Source organism: Athene noctua, chromosome 1 (assembly GCF_965140245.1).
Source record: "Athene noctua chromosome 1, bAthNoc1.hap1.1, whole genome shotgun sequence".
Taxonomy (NCBI): Eukaryota; Metazoa; Chordata; class Aves; order Strigiformes; family Strigidae; genus Athene; species Athene noctua.
This window is the reverse complement of record NC_134037.1, coordinates 1344387-1364136: the sequence shown is the minus strand read 5'-3', so window position 1 is coordinate 1364136 and position 19750 is coordinate 1344387. Positions and strand designations below refer to the sequence as shown.

At 61.0% G+C, this 19750-nt stretch overlaps 2 protein-coding genes across 3 annotated transcripts; one reads left to right on the top strand and one right to left on the bottom strand.

Moving 5' to 3' along the window:
* Nucleotides 1-413: 413 nt before the first annotated feature.
* Nucleotides 414-11326, bottom strand: EPHX2 (epoxide hydrolase 2). 2 transcript variants are annotated; one of them, XM_074920565.1, is made up of 19 exons: nt 11187-11326; nt 9784-9868; nt 9482-9641; nt 8769-8959; nt 8522-8644; nt 7507-7581; nt 7232-7327; nt 6880-6958; nt 5743-5777; nt 5622-5648; nt 3722-3807; nt 3462-3573; nt 3080-3154; nt 2213-2258; nt 2025-2127; nt 1718-1787; nt 1557-1637; nt 1198-1256; nt 414-1108 (listed from the first exon to the last, which is right to left on the bottom strand). In XM_074920565.1, exons 1-19 carry the CDS (start codon nt 11285-11287, stop codon nt 1024-1026), a joined length of 1689 nt encoding a protein of 562 aa, XP_074776666.1. In that variant the 5' UTR covers nt 11288-11326; the 3' UTR covers nt 414-1023. The 2 variants fall into 2 exon arrangements, 1 of the variants encoding a protein (XP_074776666.1); XR_012634657.1 differs by lacking the exon at nt 1718-1787 and having other exon boundaries at nt 1031-1108.
* A 2009-nt stretch (nt 11327-13335) lies between these two features.
* On the top strand, nt 13336-18733 carry LOC141967129 (uncharacterized). The gene is made up of 4 exons (XM_074920552.1): nt 13336-13377; nt 14612-15090; nt 15359-15561; nt 15746-18733. The coding sequence occupies exons 2-3, from the start codon at nt 14618-14620 to the stop codon at nt 15510-15512; spliced, it is 627 nt and encodes a 208-aa protein (XP_074776653.1). The 5' UTR covers nt 13336-13377; nt 14612-14617; the 3' UTR covers nt 15513-15561; nt 15746-18733.
* The last annotated feature ends 1017 nt before the right edge of the window (nt 18734-19750 follow it).

Sequence of the window (19750 nt, the reverse complement as noted above, 5' to 3'; positions counted from 1 at the left end):
TGTTTTTTTTTTTTCCCTCTCCCCCCACTCCAAATCCACGCAGCTCCTTTTTAAAGAATAAATCCAGAGGAAAAACATTTCGGTGGGCTTGTTGGCAGAATGGGGAAGGACAGGGAGGAGGGATGCAGACAGACAAACCGCAAAGCCCCAGCTGAAAATAGCTGAGGGCTGGCGAGAATCTGGGGGGGGAAATACCAAGCGTGTTTGCCCAAATCCTTCCCGGCATCCTGGATGGTGGTTTAGAACGTCTGTTGAGGCCGGGAGAAGGGCCGGGAGCTCCAGGGAAGGGGGCTGGAGCCAGGGACTCAGCCCTGGCACCACGGGGATGGGCTACAGGGAGGAGGGGAAGAGGCAGCAAGATGCTGCAGGAACCTGCACCCCAAGAACCATGGGGAAAGCTGAGGTGCTCGGGTCATTTTGTGCTTTATTTCTCAACCTTACAAGGCAGAAGGTGATTTCTCAAGCAGCGTTAATTATTATTAGTGCATTAAAAACTCCACATCAAAACCAACTGATCCAGGACCCTCTCGGCCAAACCCCTGAGCGAGGGAAGCCCCCGGGATGGGGTCAGGGTGATGCGCCAGCCCCGATACAGCCCCAGACATGCCACAAGGGGGGGGTCCAGTCCCAAACCATCTCTCAGGATCCTCACGAAAGCTCACAGGGATCCTTTTAGCTGCACAAAGCAGGGGCGATGCTTTGTGCCACCCTCCTCCCAGCCCTGATCCAACCCTCACTTTCCCCCCATCAACCCCCCCCAACCATACAGATCAAGTCACAAAGGCAAGAATCACACCCTAAAGGTAAAAAATCCAACCCTAAAGGTAAAAATCACACCCTAAAGGTAAAAAATCCAACCCTAAAGGTAAAAATCACACCCTAAAGGTAAAAAATCCAACCCTAAAGGCAAAAATCAAACCCTAAAGGTAAAAAATCCAACCCTAAAGGTAAAGATCACATCCTAAAGGTAAAATATCCGACCCTAAAGGCAAAATCAGTCCGGGGAGGAGGGAAGGAGCCGGCTCACAGCCTGGAGATCTTGGGCAGGGGGGTGGCGGGGGGGAGCCCCTCCAGCCACTCCACCAGGATCCTGTTCAGCGCCGCTGGCCTGGGGGGATGACACAAAGCTGGGGTGGGATCTGGATTCCCCCCAAGCTTGGAAAAGGGGGACCCCAGCCCCCACGGAGCGAGCGGTACCTCTCCATCTGCGTCCAGTGCCCGCACTCCTCGAGGTGCTCCCGGCGCAGCTGCGGGATCTTCCGAGGGATGCACCAGAGTGGAAAGGGGTCGGTTTGTGCCAGGATCTGGCACGCTGGGCACCAGGAACCCACCCCCAGCTCTTTATTTTACCCCGCTGCGAGAAGGCAAACACCCCCCCGCTCCACTCCCCACATCAACCTGTCCCCCCTTATCAAGTGCTGTCCCTGTATTTGGGCCCAATCCAGCCCATTTTGGCATCATGGATCTGCCCCGGGGCTCTCCCGCGGTGGGATTTTGCGGAATTGGGATGGTTTTGGTGCCCGGGGGTAGGGTGGGGTGGGAACACGCTGGCTTACCCACTCCTCCATGCCCCTGCTCATACTGGGATGCAGCACCACGTCCTTCCCGGCCGTGACCATCAGCGCTGGCATCGTGATCTACAGGGGACAGAGGTGACAAGGTGGGGAAGGCGCCCAGGGCTGTGAATGGTCCCCACGGGGCAGGGTCAGTCCCCCACCTTCCTGTCCTTGGCAGAGAGCGCCCAGCGCCAGTTGGGTCGCATGTTGCGGTACCAGTTCAGGGGGCCACTGGGAGAGAGGGGGAATGGGGTGGAAGATACTGGGACTCAGCTCCGGCCACCAGCGGGGACCGTCCCGCTGCCCACGGCTCGGGAAGAGCCTGCAAGGGGAAAGCAGCCTCCCCGCCCCCAGCAGCCTCGTGCCTTCTTGGGGTTATACAACAAGGCCGAGGGGGGTTTGGGGGTCCCCCTTTTGGGGGGGACACACACACACACCCCACCAGCCCCTCAAGGCTCCCGCCCTTACCCGAAGCCGGATTTCTGGAAGCGCTGGATGTAGTATTGCAGCTCGGGGCCGTGCAGGATCAGGCTGGCGGGGGGGTTTTCTGGAAAGCCCACCAGCAGCCCCCCTGCAAAAAAGAGGCACAGCACTGCCCACCCGCAGCACCCCCCCACAACCCCTGCATCCCCCCCCCCACCCCGGTCTCCCCTCACCTCGCTCCTGGACCTTGTGGAAGTTGAGGGCGAAGGGCAGGCGGTCCTGCAAGAGAGGGGGGACTGAGGGCAGGCAGGGACTGACACCGCACCCGAGAGGGGGGGCAGACGCATCCCGGGGCTGGGGGGGTCTCCTAGGTTTGGGGCTTCGTGGCCCTCCTCGCTGGGAGCCAGCGTCAAGCATCGCTGCACCCCAAGGGATGCAGGAACCGATGACTCGGGCAGAGGGGTGCCGCCGGCGAGGCACGACCCCCCCTCCCTGCCGTGCTCCAGGGCGCTGTTATTTTAAACCACAAAGGTTTTCACCCTGAAGCCAGACGTTAACATTCGCAGGGATTAAGGAAGTCGCAGGGGGAGAGGAGGAGACAGTCACCCCACAAATCTGCTGTTCCCTGGGCTGGGCTGTCCCCCCCCAGCAGCACAGCTTTCTAGAGGTCTTCTCAATCCCCACCCGGGGTCAGCTTTGAGTCCTAAAAAGGTGCAGGCCCTGCACTGCTGCTTACAAGGATGCGTTCACTCTGGTCCCTACTGATGGCTGATTGTCTGCAGACTTTGCTGTGGATAAGTAGCAAAAGGATAGCAGACGTGGGATGGAGAGTGCCTGAGGGTCACTGTGGGCCACTGCAAAGCCATCCCTAATGCTTTTGGCTCCTGGCACAGGCAAGGAGGATCATCACAGAATCACAGAATCATTCAGGTTGGAAAAGACCACCCTTGGGGTCATCGAGTCCAACCATCGGCACCTTCTCCTGGAAGGGGAGAGGGTGCCACAGGCAGAGCCCCGACAAGGCTGCCAGGGTCTGGAGAGGACACGAGGCTGGAAACCCTCTGCTCCCACCCCAGGCCCACCCTCAGCCCCATCCCTACCTCCCGGCGCGTGGAGCGGATCAGGACCTTCAGGGTCCGGCCGATGTCCTTCTCGAGCTCTGCCTCTGCGACACCCTGCACGGGGTGGGGGGGAGAAGCACCGTGGGTGACACCAACCCTCCCCGGGGACCCAGTCCCCGGGATCCTGCCACCCCTCAGGGCTCGGGTGGAGGCTGGGGATGGTTTTTTGCAGAGGTCAGCACAGGAATAAGGTCTGGCAGGGGAACCACAGCCCATCGGCTGAGAGCCCCACGGCGTGACACCCCGGCTATGGGGCAGGCCATGAGTTGGGGACCCCAAGTGGGCATGTCCCCATACTCAGGGAGGGGGTTTAAACTCCCCAAAAAGGGGTGGAGGGTAAAAATTGTTATCCCAGACTCACCGGCTCCTGGAAGTAGAACTGGTAATCAAAGCTGGGGTAGGTTTTCATCTTCTCCACGATGTCCACAGCGGGGTCGGCGGGTCGGTACGGGGTGTTCAGCGAGGCCACGGCCCTGGGACACCATGGGGTGGGGGGGGTGGGGGGCAGAGTCAGCATCAGACCTGGGTTTGGGGTGCCCCGTGCGAGCTGGGGCTTTGCTGTAGGGACAGGACAGGATCTGGGGTGCCCCAGCCCCCCTGGATCCCTCCCCAAGGACCCACCTCACCCTCTCGGGGTAGAAGAGAGCCATGTTCCACACCACGGCACCGCCCCAGTCGTGGCCGACCAGCACGGTCTGTGGGATGCCCTGCGGGGAGGGGGCCCGAGAGGTGATTTGCTTTCCTCCCAAGCAGCAACGAGCTCAGAAAACAGCAATATTTTTTATTTTCCCTTCCTGCTATTTGTTTGTTGGGGTTTTTTTTCCCCCAAGGAACAAGCCTCACCTGATCCCCCACAGCAATTTGCTCTGATTTAATTAAACATTTCAACTACTTGGGCCCTCCAGAGGAAAAGGGTTTGATATGGTCCACCGAAAACACATCTCGAGGCTGTTCATCCCCTGGGATCACTCATTCGGGTCCCGCCGTTGCCATCACACGAGGTGACAACACGGGGAACATCTCGGCATTGGAGCAGCCAAATAAATCTCCAGCCCCTCTGGGAAGGAGCTCGCAGCATCCCCCAGGGCCGGCCGGATCCTGCCCGGAGCTGGGCACGCCGAGCTCACTGTCGTGTGTCCCCCCCCCCCCACTCCATCTCTCCATTCTATTTTCCTGACCCCTCTGGGCACCTACAAATAAATCCAATTAAAACCCGCTCTCCTGACAACGCAGCAGCTGGTTCAGAATTAGCTGATATTTAGAAGCGTAATTAAAATTCCCTCCTGGCAGACACAGCTCAGGGAGGGCTCTGTGTCTCGCTGCCATCCGACAGCGGGAAACCCGGCGTCTGAGACCCCCCCGAGGCGGGGCAGAGGGGTTGGGGGGGTCCCAGCATCTCCCCCCTTCTATGTGGGGCTGAGCAGGTCCCCCCCCGGGTGCTGATCCCTGGTCCCACCATCCCTGGTCACCCCCGTGGTGGCTCCTGGAGCGCTCTGCACCTTCTGCACCTCAGCTATGGGCTCAAAACCCACACAAAGTCATTTACCTACCCCCAAATCCCCCAGGTTTGTCCTGAGGGGGGGCAGAAGGAGCCCCCCAGGGGAGCGAGGAGCAGGATGGATCCTGATGGTAGCGGAGGAGTGGGGAAAACCCAAGTCCCATCCATACAGGATGCCATGACCTCATCAACGGGCACCTTCCTTTTTTCCTTATCATTTTTAATCCAGCGTGAAGGCAATTCCCAGCAACAAAAGAGTCACCCTGATTTATCCTCGCCTGCTCAGCACCAAACTGGAGCCACAGCCCCCGCACAGCCTTGGTCCCCTCCCAAAAACCCATCCCAACTCCGATGCTGGCACAAAACCCCTCCTCGCACAAAGAGCCCTTGCAAAACCTCAAGGCCTTTTTTTTTTTTTTTTTTTTTTTTTTTTTTTTCCCCTTGTTTGAGGAGTTCGGGGTTTTTTTTAGCACTGCGCTGTTCGAAGGACTCGTTCACTTGGAAGCCATTTCACAAGGAAAAAGCCCTGGAGATGTTGATATTTGTGGGCTGTGACTTCTTCTCCTGCCACTTCATCTCCTTTTAAAAGGCTCAGAAATCAACCCCATCCCCTCGCAGGGATAGGAATTAAAGCCGGGAGCTCCCAAACCCATTTGCTGAGATGACACCGGACACAAGGTGACAGCAAGGACACAAGGTCCAGGAGAAGGTGACACAGAGCTGGAGACCCTCCCAAGGATGGGTTCTCCCCACTGACAAAGTCTGCATTCAGTCAGCCATCAGTAGGGATCAGAGTAAACACCCCCATCCCTAAAATCCCACCCACAGGGAACACAGAGACAGGGCCTGGTGTTACCCCAAGGGTTTTGGACCAGAGTCACCTCAGATGTCCCAGCATGGGACAAAGACACTGGGGAGCTCAGCTGTCCCTGCACGGGAAGGAAGAGGCAAAGGGCAGGTGGGGGGGGCACACACGCCCAAACTTTGCCAAGAAGGAGGGACCCCTTGTGGGGGGGTCCTCACCAGTTTGTCCAGGAAAACCACCAGGTCCTGCGGAAGGGAGAAGAGGAGGGGTCAGGTCCTGCACGGGACTGTGCCCCACCAGCCCACCCCCCCACACCCTCCACACCCTGCAGCTCCTCACCTTGCATATCTGCTCCTGGGAATATTCTTTTACATCTGCATAAAAGACAGAATCGCCATCATTTCAACATCCAGACATTTCTGAGGATGTATTTCACAGAACCCCAGAGTCACTCAGGTTGGAAAAGCCCCTCGGGATCAGCGAGTCCAACCCTCAGCCCGACTCTACAAAGTTCTCCCCTACCCCACATCCCCCACAGCTCATCCCAACACCCTGAAACCCCCCCAGGGATGGGGACTGCCCCCTCCCTGGGCAGCCTGTTCCACTCTCGGACCACTCTTGCTGGGAAACATTTTCTCCTCCTGCCCAGCCTGAGCCTCCTCTGGGGCAGTTTCCAGCCGTTCCCTCTTGTCCTGTCCCTGATCCCCTGGGAGCAGAGCCCAGCCCCAGCCTCTCTGCAATGTCCTGGCAGGAGCTGCAGAGAGGGATGAGGGCTCCCCTCAGCCTCCTCCTCCTCACACTGAACACTCCCAGCTCCTGCCCTGCCTCCTCACAGGATTGATTCTCCAGCCCTTCCCCAGCCTCGTTGCCCTCCTCTGCCCTCGCTCCAGCCCCTCCAGATCTCTCTGGGATTGAGGTGCCCAAACCTGGACACAACCTCCAGGTGTGGCCTCACCAGTGCCGAGCACAGGGGGACTGTCACCTCCCTGCTCCTGCTGCTCACACCAGTTCCAATCCAAGCCAGGAGGCCGTTGGCTTTCTTGGCCCCCGGGCACGCTGCTGGCTCCTGTTCAGCTGCCTGTCAGTGAGAACCCCCAGACCCTTCTCTCCCAGACAGCTCCAGCCACCCCTCCCCGAGCCTGTAGCCATGCAGGGGGTGGTTGTGGCCCAAGGGCAGGACCTGGCACTTGCCCTGGTTGAAGCCCATCCCGTTGACATTGCCCACCGATCCAATCTATCCAGGTCTCTCTGCAGAGCCTCCCTGTCCTCGTGCAGATCGACCCTCCCGCTTCACGTGGTGTCATTTCGCTTCCACCTGAGCTGCTGGGGGGCTGCAGGAGGAGCAGGACAGCTTCCACCCCCTCCCTCCGCTGCTCCCCGGAGAAGACTCCTCTATCCATCTCCTCCTGGGTTTTGGCCTTGTGGTTGGCAGCTCCAGCCCTGCACGCCCCCGTTCCCCCAGTAAACCCAGCTCACCCGGCGGGGCTGAGGACTCTCCGTAGCCCTTCATCTCCAGAGCGATCACCCTGAAGCCAGTATCAGCCAAAGCTGGGATCTAGGAGAGAAAGCAGCAGCCTCCAAACGATGCAGAGACCCCCGACACCCCCTCTCCCCCCACACCATCACCCACCCTGCATCTGCCCACCCCAGGGTGCCCGGAGATGTCCCCAGCAGGGCAGAGATGGGCTGGGGAGGGTGGGGAACACTCCCTGTGTCCCTCAAGGCTCAAGGAGGGGTCAGACATCCCTGGGACCCCCCAGGAGTGGTGGTCATGCACCCTCCTCCACCAGACCCCATGGCCCGCCCTCCTCCCCGTCTCCTTCACCACCTGGTAGCGCCAGGAGAGCCAGGACTCGGGGAAGCCGTGGCAGAGGCAGATGATGGGGCCATCCCCCATTTCCACAAAGTGCAGCTGGACGCCGGGCTGGAAGGGATGGAGAGGCCTCGTGTGCTGCAGGTGACACGGCTTCAACCCCCCACCCCTCCCAACCCACTTTGAGCCCCTGGGGGGGATGGAGAAGACTCAAATGATGGGGCAGCTCAGCATCCAGCCCTGCCAAGCCCGGGGCCACCTCGTCACTGAGGGAGTCCCCTCCACCCTACCCGGATGGGCACGTATCCATGGGTGATGTTGGATGGATCACATGCTGTCGGCAGCGGCTCTTCTGGGGTAAGAAGCTGTGGGATGAGGAGCACAGGGTGAGCTTTGGAGCAAGCCTGGAGCTCCACAGGACATCCCCACCATGGGACATCCTCACCATGAGATGTCCCCACCACCCTACTGCTGGTGGGACAATTTCACAGAATCATCTGGGCTGGAAAAGCCCTTGCAGCTCCCCCAGCCCAACCATGACCCTCCCCCTGACCGTTCCCAACTCCCCCAGATCCCTCAGCGCTGGCTCAGCCCGACTCTTCAACCCCTCCAGGGATCCCGGGGACTCCCCCCTGCCCTGGGCAGCCCATTCCAACGCCCCACAGCCCCTTCTGCACAGAAATCCTTCCTCAGAGCCAGCCTGACCCTGCCCTGGGCAGCTTGAGGCCATTCCCTCGGGGCCTGGCGCTGGGGCCTTGGCTCCAGAGACTCATCCCCCCTCTCTGCCCCCTCCTGGCAGGGAGTTGCAGAGGGCCAGGAGGTCTCCCCTCAGCCTCCTCTGCTCCAGACTGAACCCCCCCAGTTCCCCCAGCCGCTCCCCAGCAGACCTGTGCTCCAAAAGCTTCATCCCACCATCCCTGGCCCCCCCCATGGCAGCTCCTGGAGCGCTCTGCACCTTCTGCATGCCAGCTACGGGCTCAAACAACACACAAAGTCACTTATCTTCCCCCAAATCCCTCACGTTGTCCTGAGGGGGGGAGAAGGAACCCCCCAGGGGAGCGAGGAGCAGGATGGATCCTGGCGGCAGCAGAGGAGTGGTGGGCTCAGCAGGTCCAGGGGATGAGGTTACGGGGGTGGGCAGGGTTTGCAGATCACAGCCCCCATCCCTTTCATTTCCAAAGCCGCTCATCAGTCCTGCACCGGCACCGCATCATGGCAAGACCCAGAAGCCCGAGCCCACCCCTCCTGGTCTGCAGAACTCCAGGAGAGCAGGGCACGGAGAGGACCCAGAGCACCACAACGTGCCTGGACGCCCGAGAGCTCCTCCAGTTCCTTCAGGACGGTCTCGGTGTCTCTGACGAGGACAGTGGCCATGCCCATGTCCCGGGCCGGCTTCAAATTCTCCCCGACGTCATCCAGGATGATGACCTGGAGATACACCAGTGAGAGTCGGGCTCAGCACCCCAGGGAAGGGCGGCCGTTGGGTTTGGCCAAGGAGTTTGGGTGCTCAGAGGGACCCCTCCGTGCCCTGTTTTGGGGGTGATGGTTGTACCTCCTGCGGCTTCGCCTGCAGCGCATCCAGGGTGTAGGTGTAGATGTGGGGATCGGGCTTCTGCGCTCCGAGCCGGCAGGATTCGATCACCAGGTCGAAGTGGCGGCGCAGCAGGTTCATCAGCGTGGCCGTGAAGAGCCGCCCAGCGCTGTCATCCACCCAGTTGTTGGCGAGGACACAGGTCTTAAATCCTAAAGAAGGGCAGAGTGGGGAGTGCTGCTTTTCCCACTCTGGCTCTCCAGAGAGTGTTTGATTTCACCTCTCCCCCTCAGCCATGTTTCTCTGACTTTTTATCCTAAAATCTCCAATTTATGAGGCTCTGTCTGGGCCAGGACACCCTGGCAGGAGATAAAAGGATTCTCAGCAGGAGCTTAAGGCCCAATTTGTACTTCTAGGAAAGCAAAGCTCAACCCCCCCCAAGGCAAGAGGGGTGTGAGCTGGAGCTCAGGCACACCAAGATGCTGAGGACTGAGCCGATGGACTGACTGTGGCTGGGTGACACCACGTCTGATGGATTTGGGCTTGAAACATCTAATTAGAGATGCTGAGAGAGCCTTTTGATGAGGAGGAGGGACTGAGCAGGGACTCTGTGGTGGGACCGAGCAGGGACATCGTAGTGAGACCAAGCAGGGACCCCTGTGGTGCCTTGTCAGGAGGGAAGCAGCACCCTGACTCCAGCCCCTCTCGCCCAAAATCCACCCCCCAGCACCCACCGTTCCTCCGCAGCACCCTGGCTGCCTGCAGGAGGGGGGCGTTGACCGTCCCCTTGGCCGCCATCTCCCCGAAGGCTTGAGCGACGGAGAAGGCCGGTGGCAGGGCGATGCCCGAGGCGGAGGCGTGCTGCCTGCAGCCCTCTTCCATCTCCGAAAAGAGCTGCAAAACACCCCAGCTCAAAGTCAACTGACCCCAAAAAATCCCAAAGCAGGGCCCTGCCTGGACTCTGCTCCCCTCAGCTCCTTCCCAAGCCGCATCCGAGCTGCCGGCGATGCTCCGTGGCTGGTACCCGGGGGCTCACCTGGGACAGGGTGATGTGTCCCCTCATCGCTCTGGCATAAGGACTGTCGGAGCCACCGGCAAACATGACCTTTTGCAAGAAATTCCTGCCAGGCAAAGGAGCAGAAAGTCAGCTGGGGGAGGGACCCTAATACCGGGGGGGGTGTTGGGGTGCGCTACAGGGAGGGGGATGCTCCGTGCTGGGGACGCAGCGCTCCATCCTCCATCATCACCCAGGGCTGGAGCATCACTTTATTGCAGGACCGGGAGATCGCTGCCCATTTATTTCCGCTGGCAGCTCAATTACTTCGCCCTGCAGATAGACGAGCGGGGAGTTTGGCCAGGAATAAAAAAAAAAAAAAAAAAAATGCAAAAAGCGAGGTATTTTGTAAGCCGTAGCTCAGGGAAAATAATTCGCCCCTATCACAAGACCACAAAAGGCCTTCTCGGGCGGCAATAAAACAAGATTACAGCGACTGGCTTTAGGACAAAGCTCTCCTCCGAGTCGATAAAAATGCAGCTCGGTTAAAAATAAAGCGGCTTTATGTGTTCCAGCAAGATTGCTGTCACTTTTTTTTTACTATAAAGCGAAGCAAAAATATGTTTGATGGCCTGATAATCTGGGAATTTATTGTTCCATCTGCTCCGTGTCCTCCAGCATTTAGCTGTTTAATTTTTTTTAATATTTTTTTTTTAACTCCCTGCTTTTTTTTTTTTTTTTTAACACCCACGCACTGCCAGGAAATCCCGACGTGTTGGGCGATGCAAAGAGAGAGAACCTGTTCAGCCCCTGTTCGGGAGCTTTTGGGATTAGTAATTCCCAAATATCCTGTATTAAATGGGGCAAAGGGTTCACTAGGACTCGAGAGGCTGTTTCGGAAGCGCTCAGGGGTCCAACGCTTTGGGTTTTGTCAGCTTCAACTCATGGACTGAGTTGTGTCAGGTCTCAGCACTGGGGCAGGGATGGGCTTAATTCATTATCCTGTTTAATTAATCAATAGTTGCTCTTCGTACTGCTTTGGACAACATCCCCTGTGGAGACCCTGTCTCTTTGGGGGTTAGTTTTAACTGCTGGCCTGCACCCCACATCCAGGACAGGACCCCTCCCCGCGCCTGCACCCCACACCAAGGCAGGATGTCCCCAGCCTGCCCCCCCTGTACACACAGGGACCCCAACTTGCACACCCCGCCCCGGGACAGGGGGTCCCCAGCCTGCACGCCCCCCCCCCCCGCCCCGACCCTATCTTCCTGCTCTGGGAGCCCCAGTCGCGCAGGCCCCGCGCGGGCGGCGGCCGCACACACAGTATTGTCGCCTCGTCTCTAGGGGTCTCCGGCCGAGCAGCGACAGGCCGCGGCGCGGGCGGGCGTGTGCCGCCGGGCCAGGCCAGGCCGGGCCGTGCCGGGCCGTGCCGGGTTAGGCCGTACCTGGGCAGAGCGTAGTCCCGCTCGCAGGAACCCAGGACGTGCTGTAGGCCGGGCCCAAAGAGCAAACCGCCAAGGTCAAACACCACGGCCCGCCGCGCCATGGCCGCCTCCCCGCCGCCCGCACCGGGACTCGAACCCGCGGCCCCTCCGCCGCCCCGCAAGCCACGCCCCTCCCGCCTGGGCAGCGCGCTGGGTCCTAGCGCCGCCGTCCGCCGCCCTCCCGGACTCCTGGGGGGGGCCCCCGCAACTCTGCACGGGGGGCCCCCCCCCACACCGCCCCCCGCACCCTCCCGGCCCCGTGGGGCTGCGGGACCCCCGGCCCCCCGCTGCCGTGCGTGCGCCCTCTCCACGCACTCCCTGCCGCTCAGCTGGGGGGTTTTGCCGACGACTTTTTTTTCCCCAAAATCGCCTTTTTTTTCCCCATTAAGGTGGAGCCCGGACCGTCCGTCCCATCCCCCCCCCCGCAGCACCCCAGGGTGCAGCAGCACCCACCGACCCCCCTGCACCCCGCGCTGAGCGGCCTCGCGGGGCGGGGAGCGGGAAGGGGCGCAAGGGCGGGACGGCCCACGTGCTGCGGGCGTGCACACGCGTGTGCACACAGCGGCCTGCACGCGTGTTCGTGCCGCACGCAGGTGGGAGCACGCGCACGCGTGTGCGCACGAGCATATGCACACGGCTACAGGCACGCGCACCCCTGTGTGCACCTGCACGCGCCAAAACGCATGTGCACGAGCGTGCGGGTGCGCGTGCATGCACACGCACGCACACGTGCAAAACATGTGTGTGCATGAGCATGTGCTCACACGGCCGGGCATGTTGCTGAGGTTGCGTGTGCACCCTTAAGCGTGTGTGTGTGTGTCTCCGAGCACACGCGTGCACGGTGAGGCTGCGGGAGGGCTGACTGCTTGGCATGTGTGCACCCTGCTGAGCGCATGTATGTGCACTCTCAGCACGTGTATGTGCATGCTCAACACGTGTGTGCACACTCGGTATGTGTGCCCTGGTGAGCACATGCATGTGCACGCTCAATATGTATGTGCACACTCCGCACATGTATATGCATGCTCAGCACGTATGGGAACGCTCAGCACATGTGTGTGAACAGTCAGCACGTGTGCCCTGCTGACCACATGTACGTGCACACTCAACACATGTATGTGCCTGCTCAGCATTTGTGAGTCCTGCTGAGCACGTGCATGTGCATGCTCCATGTGTGTGCCCTGCTGAGCAAATGTATGTGCATGCTCAACATGTATGTGCACACTCAACACATGTATGTGCCCACTCAGCTTGTATGAGTCCTTCTGAGCACATGCATGTGCATGCTCCGTGTGTGTGCCCGACTGAACAAATGTATGTACACGCTCAGCACATGTATGTGCATACTCAACATGTGTGCCCTGCTGAGTGCATGTATGTGCACACTCAGCACATGTATATGCACGCTCCGCACATGTGTGCACACTTAGCACATATGTGTACACTTAGCACATGTGTGCACGTTCAGCACGTGTGTGTGCGTAGCACATGTGTGCCCTGCTGAGCACACGTACGTGCATTCTCAGCACGTCTGTGCACATTCAGCTCATGTGTGCACGTTCAGCACGTGTGTGCCCTGCTGAGCACACGTAAGTGTGCACTCCGCTCATGTGTGCACACTCAGCACATGTATGTGTCCTACCAAGAACATGTATGTTCACACTCAGCACATGTGTACCCTGCTGAGCACGGGAAGTGCACACTCAGCACACATATGTGCATACTCAGCACATGTGTGTGCACACTCAGCACACACAGCACGTGTTGGGAAGGGAACATGTGCACACTCAACACACGTGTGTGCACGCTCAGCACATGTGCTCCCTTCCGAGCGTGGCTGTGCACCAAGCGCCTGTGTGGGCACCGAGCACAGGTGTGCACGCTCCGCACGTGACTACACACCAAGCACATGTGTGCACACGCGTGCACTTCTCCTGGCTGCTTCAGCCATCCTGAACCTCCCCCCCCCACACCCCAAACCAGCCCCAGGGGGGCTCCCCCGCCCCCCCCATGTACGTTGAACCACCCTCGGCCCCCTCAGCGCCAGCCACGCGTGTGCAGGCGTGTGCAGGCGTGTGCAGGCGTGTGGGCCGCGGCCCCGCCTCGGGGAGCTGCCGGCAGTGCCGTGGCGGGACGGCCGCGTCGCCGAGCGGTGAGTGGGACCGGGACGGCGCGGGGGGACCGGGGGGGGGCGCTCAGCAGCGGTTTCACAAGGCAAACCCCAACCTCCTGCCTCAGTTTCCCCACCCGGGGGGGGTGTGTGCGCTGGGGGGGGGGTCACTGCACCCCGGCACCGAGGAGCTGGGGGGGGGGCTCCTTACGGGGATGGATGGGGCTCCCCAACCTCCCGCTGTCCCCAGGACCCCCCCAACACCCTCCCTGGGGGGGGGGGGGGGGGCTGGACGCCCCTTTTCCTGATTTCTGGCGTGGCTCAGCTCCCCCCCCCCCCCCCGCTCCCCATCACACGGCGGGGACAGGTGGACACAGCCCCTCCGCTCCCCCCAAAATGGGGGCCGCCAGCAGGTCTGTGCCCCCCCAGTCCCGGTGCCAAAAGGTGGGAGTGGGTTTTTTGGGGTGAAAAAAGGGAGAATTTCGCTGTTCTGTCGCTGTTCTGGTGGGGAGAGCCGGGAGGAAGCACCCAGCCCCGGGGACCCGGCCAGCTCCTGGCAGGGCTGGGCCACGGTGCCACTGGGGTCTCCGCCAGGGTCGGGGGGGGGGTGTGTACCCCCCAGTTGCCACATCTCCCCCCCCCCCCCCCGCTTTTTGGCCCCTTGGCTCCGAATCAAGAACCAGGTGCTGGCCCGAGACCCGAGCAGCTCAGCGCACCCCAGGCAGCCGATGGGAGCCCCCTCCCCTCTGTCCCCTCTGCCCAGGGGCTCGGCGCTGGCTGGGAGGGTAGGGGGTGCTGGTGGGGAACCCCCCCGAACCCCCAAACCCCCGCGGCGGCAGCATCTGGCAGCGGCTCCCCCAGCCCCGGCGCCGAGACTTTCCGGCGGCGGTTTTGAAAGAGCCGCATTGTCTGCACCCCCCCCCCGCCGCGGCCTCCTGCTTTCCCATGACTCCAGAGGGGGGGTTTGGGGGGACAAGCTGCCCCTCCAGTAGGATCAGCCTCACCCCAGCCCTCGTCTTAACCCCTCCGTGCCTCAGTTTCCCCATCGCCGTGCTCCATGTGCTGCCCTGGGGGGGCGTGCTGAAAGGGTGTCCCCCCCCCCCCAGGGTGGGGTACGACACCCCCAAATCCCAGCGCTGTGTAAGCAGGGAAAAACAAGGGGGATTTTGCTGGTGCAAACTCAGGGAGTCCTGGGGGGGGGTCCCCAAAAGTGTCTCAGGGGGTGTCTCAGCCACAGCCTTGACCCCCCGTCCCCCATTTCTCTTCGCTCCCACAGGACACCATGATCCCGGGGGGCCCCGGCTGGTGCCTGCTGGTGGGGGTCTGCGCCCTCGTCCCCCCCGCCACCACCCAGGAGGGCCCAGAAGAAGACGCGACCCCCCGCGTAGGGACGGAAGAGTTGGGGTACCGCCAGGATGGCGACCCCCTCCTCCGGGACCCACAAGGCTGCGGCATCACCTTCCACACCCCCAAAGCCTGCGGCCCCCCCGAGCCGCCCCCCGCCTCCGCCGCGCGCCACCAGCTGGATCATCTCCAGAACCTCCTGCAGGACACCCAGGCCGGCCTGAGGGCCGTGGAGGCGGCGGCCGAGCTGGAGGACAACGGGACCCGGTACCGGGACGTCATCGCCGGGGCCCTTCCCGCCATCCGCGGGGCCAACCGGGCGTTCCAGGAGCGCCTGGACAGCGTCCGCAGGGAGCTGGCGGCTCACGTGGCCGAGGCCGATCACCCCCACATGGCCGACAAGAAGGAGAAGTAAGTGCCACGGGGAGAGGAGGCTCCGTGGAGCCAAAATCCATGGGTGGGAGATACCCCCCCCTCCCCCGCTGCGGACACCCGGGGTGGGGGGTGTTTGGGTGTCCCCAAGGGTCCCACAACCTTCGTGGTGGCTCTCGGGTGGGAGTGGAGGAGTTGGGGACCCCCCCACCAGCACCCCCAGAGCTGCCGCATCACCTGCCACACCCTGCGGGGAGGCTGGTGGGGACACTGAGCTTTGCCCTCCGCCCCCCTCTGCCCCCCCCAGGCTACGGAAGGGTGTCCGCGTGGTGGCCCACATGCTACGGCTCACTAGCCACCTGGCCCAGACCCTCGACGCCACCTCCCACCGCCTGGACGCTGAGCTGAGCCGGCGCCTGCAGAGCTCGGCCGCCCGCGCCGCTGCCACCGCCGAGCCCTAGGACAGCGGGGACAGCACCGCCGTCACCCCGCCTGCGGCCTCGCCTGTGGGTAGGGCCCCCCCACCTGGCTTTTGGGGTGTCCCGGCTCCTTCTCCCCCCACCCCGGTCCTGGGAGCCGAGATGTCGCCCGGGGTGTTTGCGGAGTGGTCTGGGAGCTGGAGCCGGCGGCGCCGGGAGGGGCGGGGGGGTGTTACCCACTACGGGGTGTCACCACACACGTGGGGACATCATAGACAGGATGCCACTGCACGTGGGATGACACGGGACGCCATCGCATGTGGGATGACACGGGACGCCATCGCATGGGGGATGACACAGGACACCATCGCACATGGGATGACACGGGACGCCATCACATGTGGGATGACATGGGACGCCATCACATGTGGCATGACACGGAACGCCATCGCACATGGGATGACACGGGATGCCATCGTACGTGGGATGACATGGGATGCCATTGCACGCTTGAGGCCATTGCACACGGGGTGTCATCACATGTGGGATGTCATCGCATATGCACTGCCATTGCACAGGGGATGACATGGGATGCCATCGCACATGGGATGACACGGGACGCCATCACATGTGGGATGACATGGAACGCCATCACATGTGGGATGACATGGAACGCCATCGCACATGGGATGACACGGGATGCCATCGCACATGGGATGACACAGGACGCCATCACATGTGGGATGACATGGGACGCCATCACATGTGGGATGACACGGAACGCCATCGCACATGGGATGACACGGGATGCCATCGTACGTGGGATGACACGGGATGCCATCGCACACTTGAGGCCATTGCACACGGGGTGTCATCACATGTGGGATGTCATCGCATATGCACTGCCATTGCACAGGGGATGACATGGGATGCCATCACACGCGATACGCCATCACACACGTGAGGCCATCACACGTGGGGTGCCATCACACGTGGGGTGTCATCACACATGGGATGTCATTGTACAAGTGTTGTCATCACACATGGGATGCTGTTTCACACATGATTCCATTACGCGTGTGATGACATCGTACATGGGATGCCATCTCACACGGGATGGCATGGGATGTCATCGCACACGCACCATGCCATCACACACATGATGCCTTCACACATGAGATGCCATCTCACATGGGCTGACATGGGATGCCATCACACACGATGCCATCACACACGTGATGCCATTGCACATGGGATCCCATCACACATGTGATGGTATCGCACATGTGATGCCATCAGACACACGATACCATCATACCCATGATGTCATTGTGCACACACGATTCCATCACACACACGATGCCATCACACACGATTCCATCACACACATGATTCTGTCACATGCATGATGCCATCACACACACAATTCCATCACACACACGATGCCATCACACACGATTCCATCACACACATGATTCTATCACATGCATGATGCCATCACGCACATGATTCCATCACACATGTGATGCCATCACACACACGATTCCATCGCACACATGATGCCATTGCACACATGATTCCGTCACATACACAATTCCATCGCACACACGATGCCATCACACACACAATGCCATCACACACGTGATTGCATTGCACACACGATGCCATCACACACATGATGCCATCACACACACGATGCCATCACACACGTGATTGCATCGCACACACCATGCCATCACACACGTGATTGCATCGCACGCACCATGCCATTGCACACGTGATTCCATCGCACACACGATGCCATCGCACACGTGATTCCATTGCATGCACCGTGCCATCACACACGTGATTCCATCGCACACACGATGCCATCGCACACGTGATTGCATCGCACACACGATGCCATCACACACGTGATTCCATCGCACACATGATGCCATCACACACACAATGCCATCGCACACGTGATTGCATCGCACACACCATGCCATCACACACGTGATTCCATCGCACGCACCATGCCATTGCACACGTGATTGCATCGCACACACCATGCCATCACACACGTGATTCCATCGCACGCACCATGCCATCGCACACGTGATTGCATCGCACACACCATGCCATCGCACACGTGATTCCATCGCACGCACCATGCCATCGCACACGTGATTCCATCGCACACATGATGCCATCACACACACAATGCCATCTCACGCGTGATTGCATCGCACACACGATGCCAACACACACATGATTGCATCGCACACACCATGCCATCACACACGTGATTGCATCACACACACCATGCCATCACACACGTGATTGCATCACACACACCATGCCATCGCACACGTGATTCCATCGCACGCACCATGCCATCGCACACGTGATTGCAGCGCACGCACCATGCCATCACACACGTGATTGCATCACACACACCATGCCATCGCACACGTGATTCCATCGCACGCACCATGCCATCGCACACGTGATTGCAGCGCACGCACCATGCCATCGCACACGTGATTGCAGCGCACTCACCATGCCATCGCACACGCGATGCCCGTGACCCCGGTCCCGGGTGCTTTTAACCCCGCAGGAGCTCTGCCGTCCCCCAGCAAAGCCCGGTGCCACTGCGTGTGCCCAGCCCCGTGCCCGGGGGCAAACCCCTCGGTGGGGGGCTCCTTCCCGTCCCCCGCAGACCTGGGCCCCGCTTGGGCCCTCTCAGGCAGAGCTTTACCCGCGCGAGCTCGGCTTTGCCCAGCCAGCCCCGCGTGCCGACAGCCCAGGCACCACACGCCGGGCGCTGCCCGAACCGGGCTCCCGGGGCTCCCCGGAGCAGCTTCAGGGTGAACCCCCAGGATTTTTGGGGCTCGGCCGCACCTCACCGGGGGTCTGGCAGCGTGACTGCAGAGCCGCTGCCGGCCCCGGTGAACCCTCCATCCTCGGGAGCGCCTTGGCTGGGTTGGGAAGAGCCTTTCTTTGGGGTGGGAGCCGCGGGCAGGGCGCAGGGGATGGGGCCCGGGGATGAACCCCCTGGCAAGAAATCCAAGCTGGCAACTCCAGCGCTCCCAACCCGCCGAGGTTTGGGCAGCTGGAGGCAGAAAATCCCATCGTGTTTGTAAACCCGAGGGTTCTCCGGGGAGGCTGGAGGGCTCGGGGCACCCCGCGAGCCCCATGGGGCACCCCAAGGATGGGCAGAAGGCAGGAAAACCCCTCGGGCAGCGGCACCTCTGCGGGCGCTGCGGGCAGCGAAATAAAGATGCATCGCGCTCTGCCAGGCGTCAGCGTTCTCTCTCCAGCCCCTGATGTCGCGGACGGAGGGGGTTGGCCGCGGCATCAACTGCCCCCCCGCCTCCAAAACAGCCCGACGGGGCGCCCGGTGAAGGGGATGGACCCCCCAGCACCCGTGATGCTTCCCACCACCCCCTCAGCTTTCAATCCGCCAGCCCAGCAGTCAGGTCCATATTTCACCCCCCCACACACCCCCAGAAAATCAATGTTCCTTGTCTTTTTTTCCCCTGATTAATTAATTCGCTACGGTCTTACCCAACTCATCCTTCTCCCTAATTCCCTTCCTTCGCGGGGCCTGGATCGATCTCCTGGAGCAGCCCCTGCACCTCCCAGCTGCTCCCCATCCCTCCGGCCTCCATCGCTCCGTCTTCCCCCCTCCCCATCTGCCCAGTTTCGGGGGTCCATGCGGCACCGATCGCCCTCCCTCAGCCTCGGGACGTGGCCGTGGGCTGGGGGCTCTGCTCGGTGGCACCGGGGACGGGGCTTTGCAGCAGCGTGTCCCCGTGCTTTGCCAGGGCTGCAACCGTGACATCGGCGAGATGTCTGGGATCACCCCGGCGTGGTGTTGGCGTCGGTGGGATGTTTGTGGCCAAGGATCTGGAGAGGGGACAACCCAATATCCACCCAAGTTTGCCGTCGGCTGCTGCTGGGGTGGGTGGGTAGCGGGGTTCCGTGGCCCTGTTCCCCATGGATTTCTGGTATTCCACATCCCAAGCACGGCTGGGGAAGCCACATGGATGCCGGCGGGACGGGGGTCCTGCAGCGGAGTTGGGGGGTGGGGAGAGCAGCAAATTCAGGTGCCCTCCATGCCCAGGTCTGCTTCTTCATTTTTATATCCCGAGGGAAAGGAAGGAAATCCCCCAGGGGCTGGAAATTGCGGTCCTGGGCTTCATTTGCAGGAAGGTTGCGCAGTAAATTTCCTAACAGGAAGGAAGGAGAGAGGCTGCTCTGGGGAGGGGACTGGGAGGGCGCGAAGCGAGGTG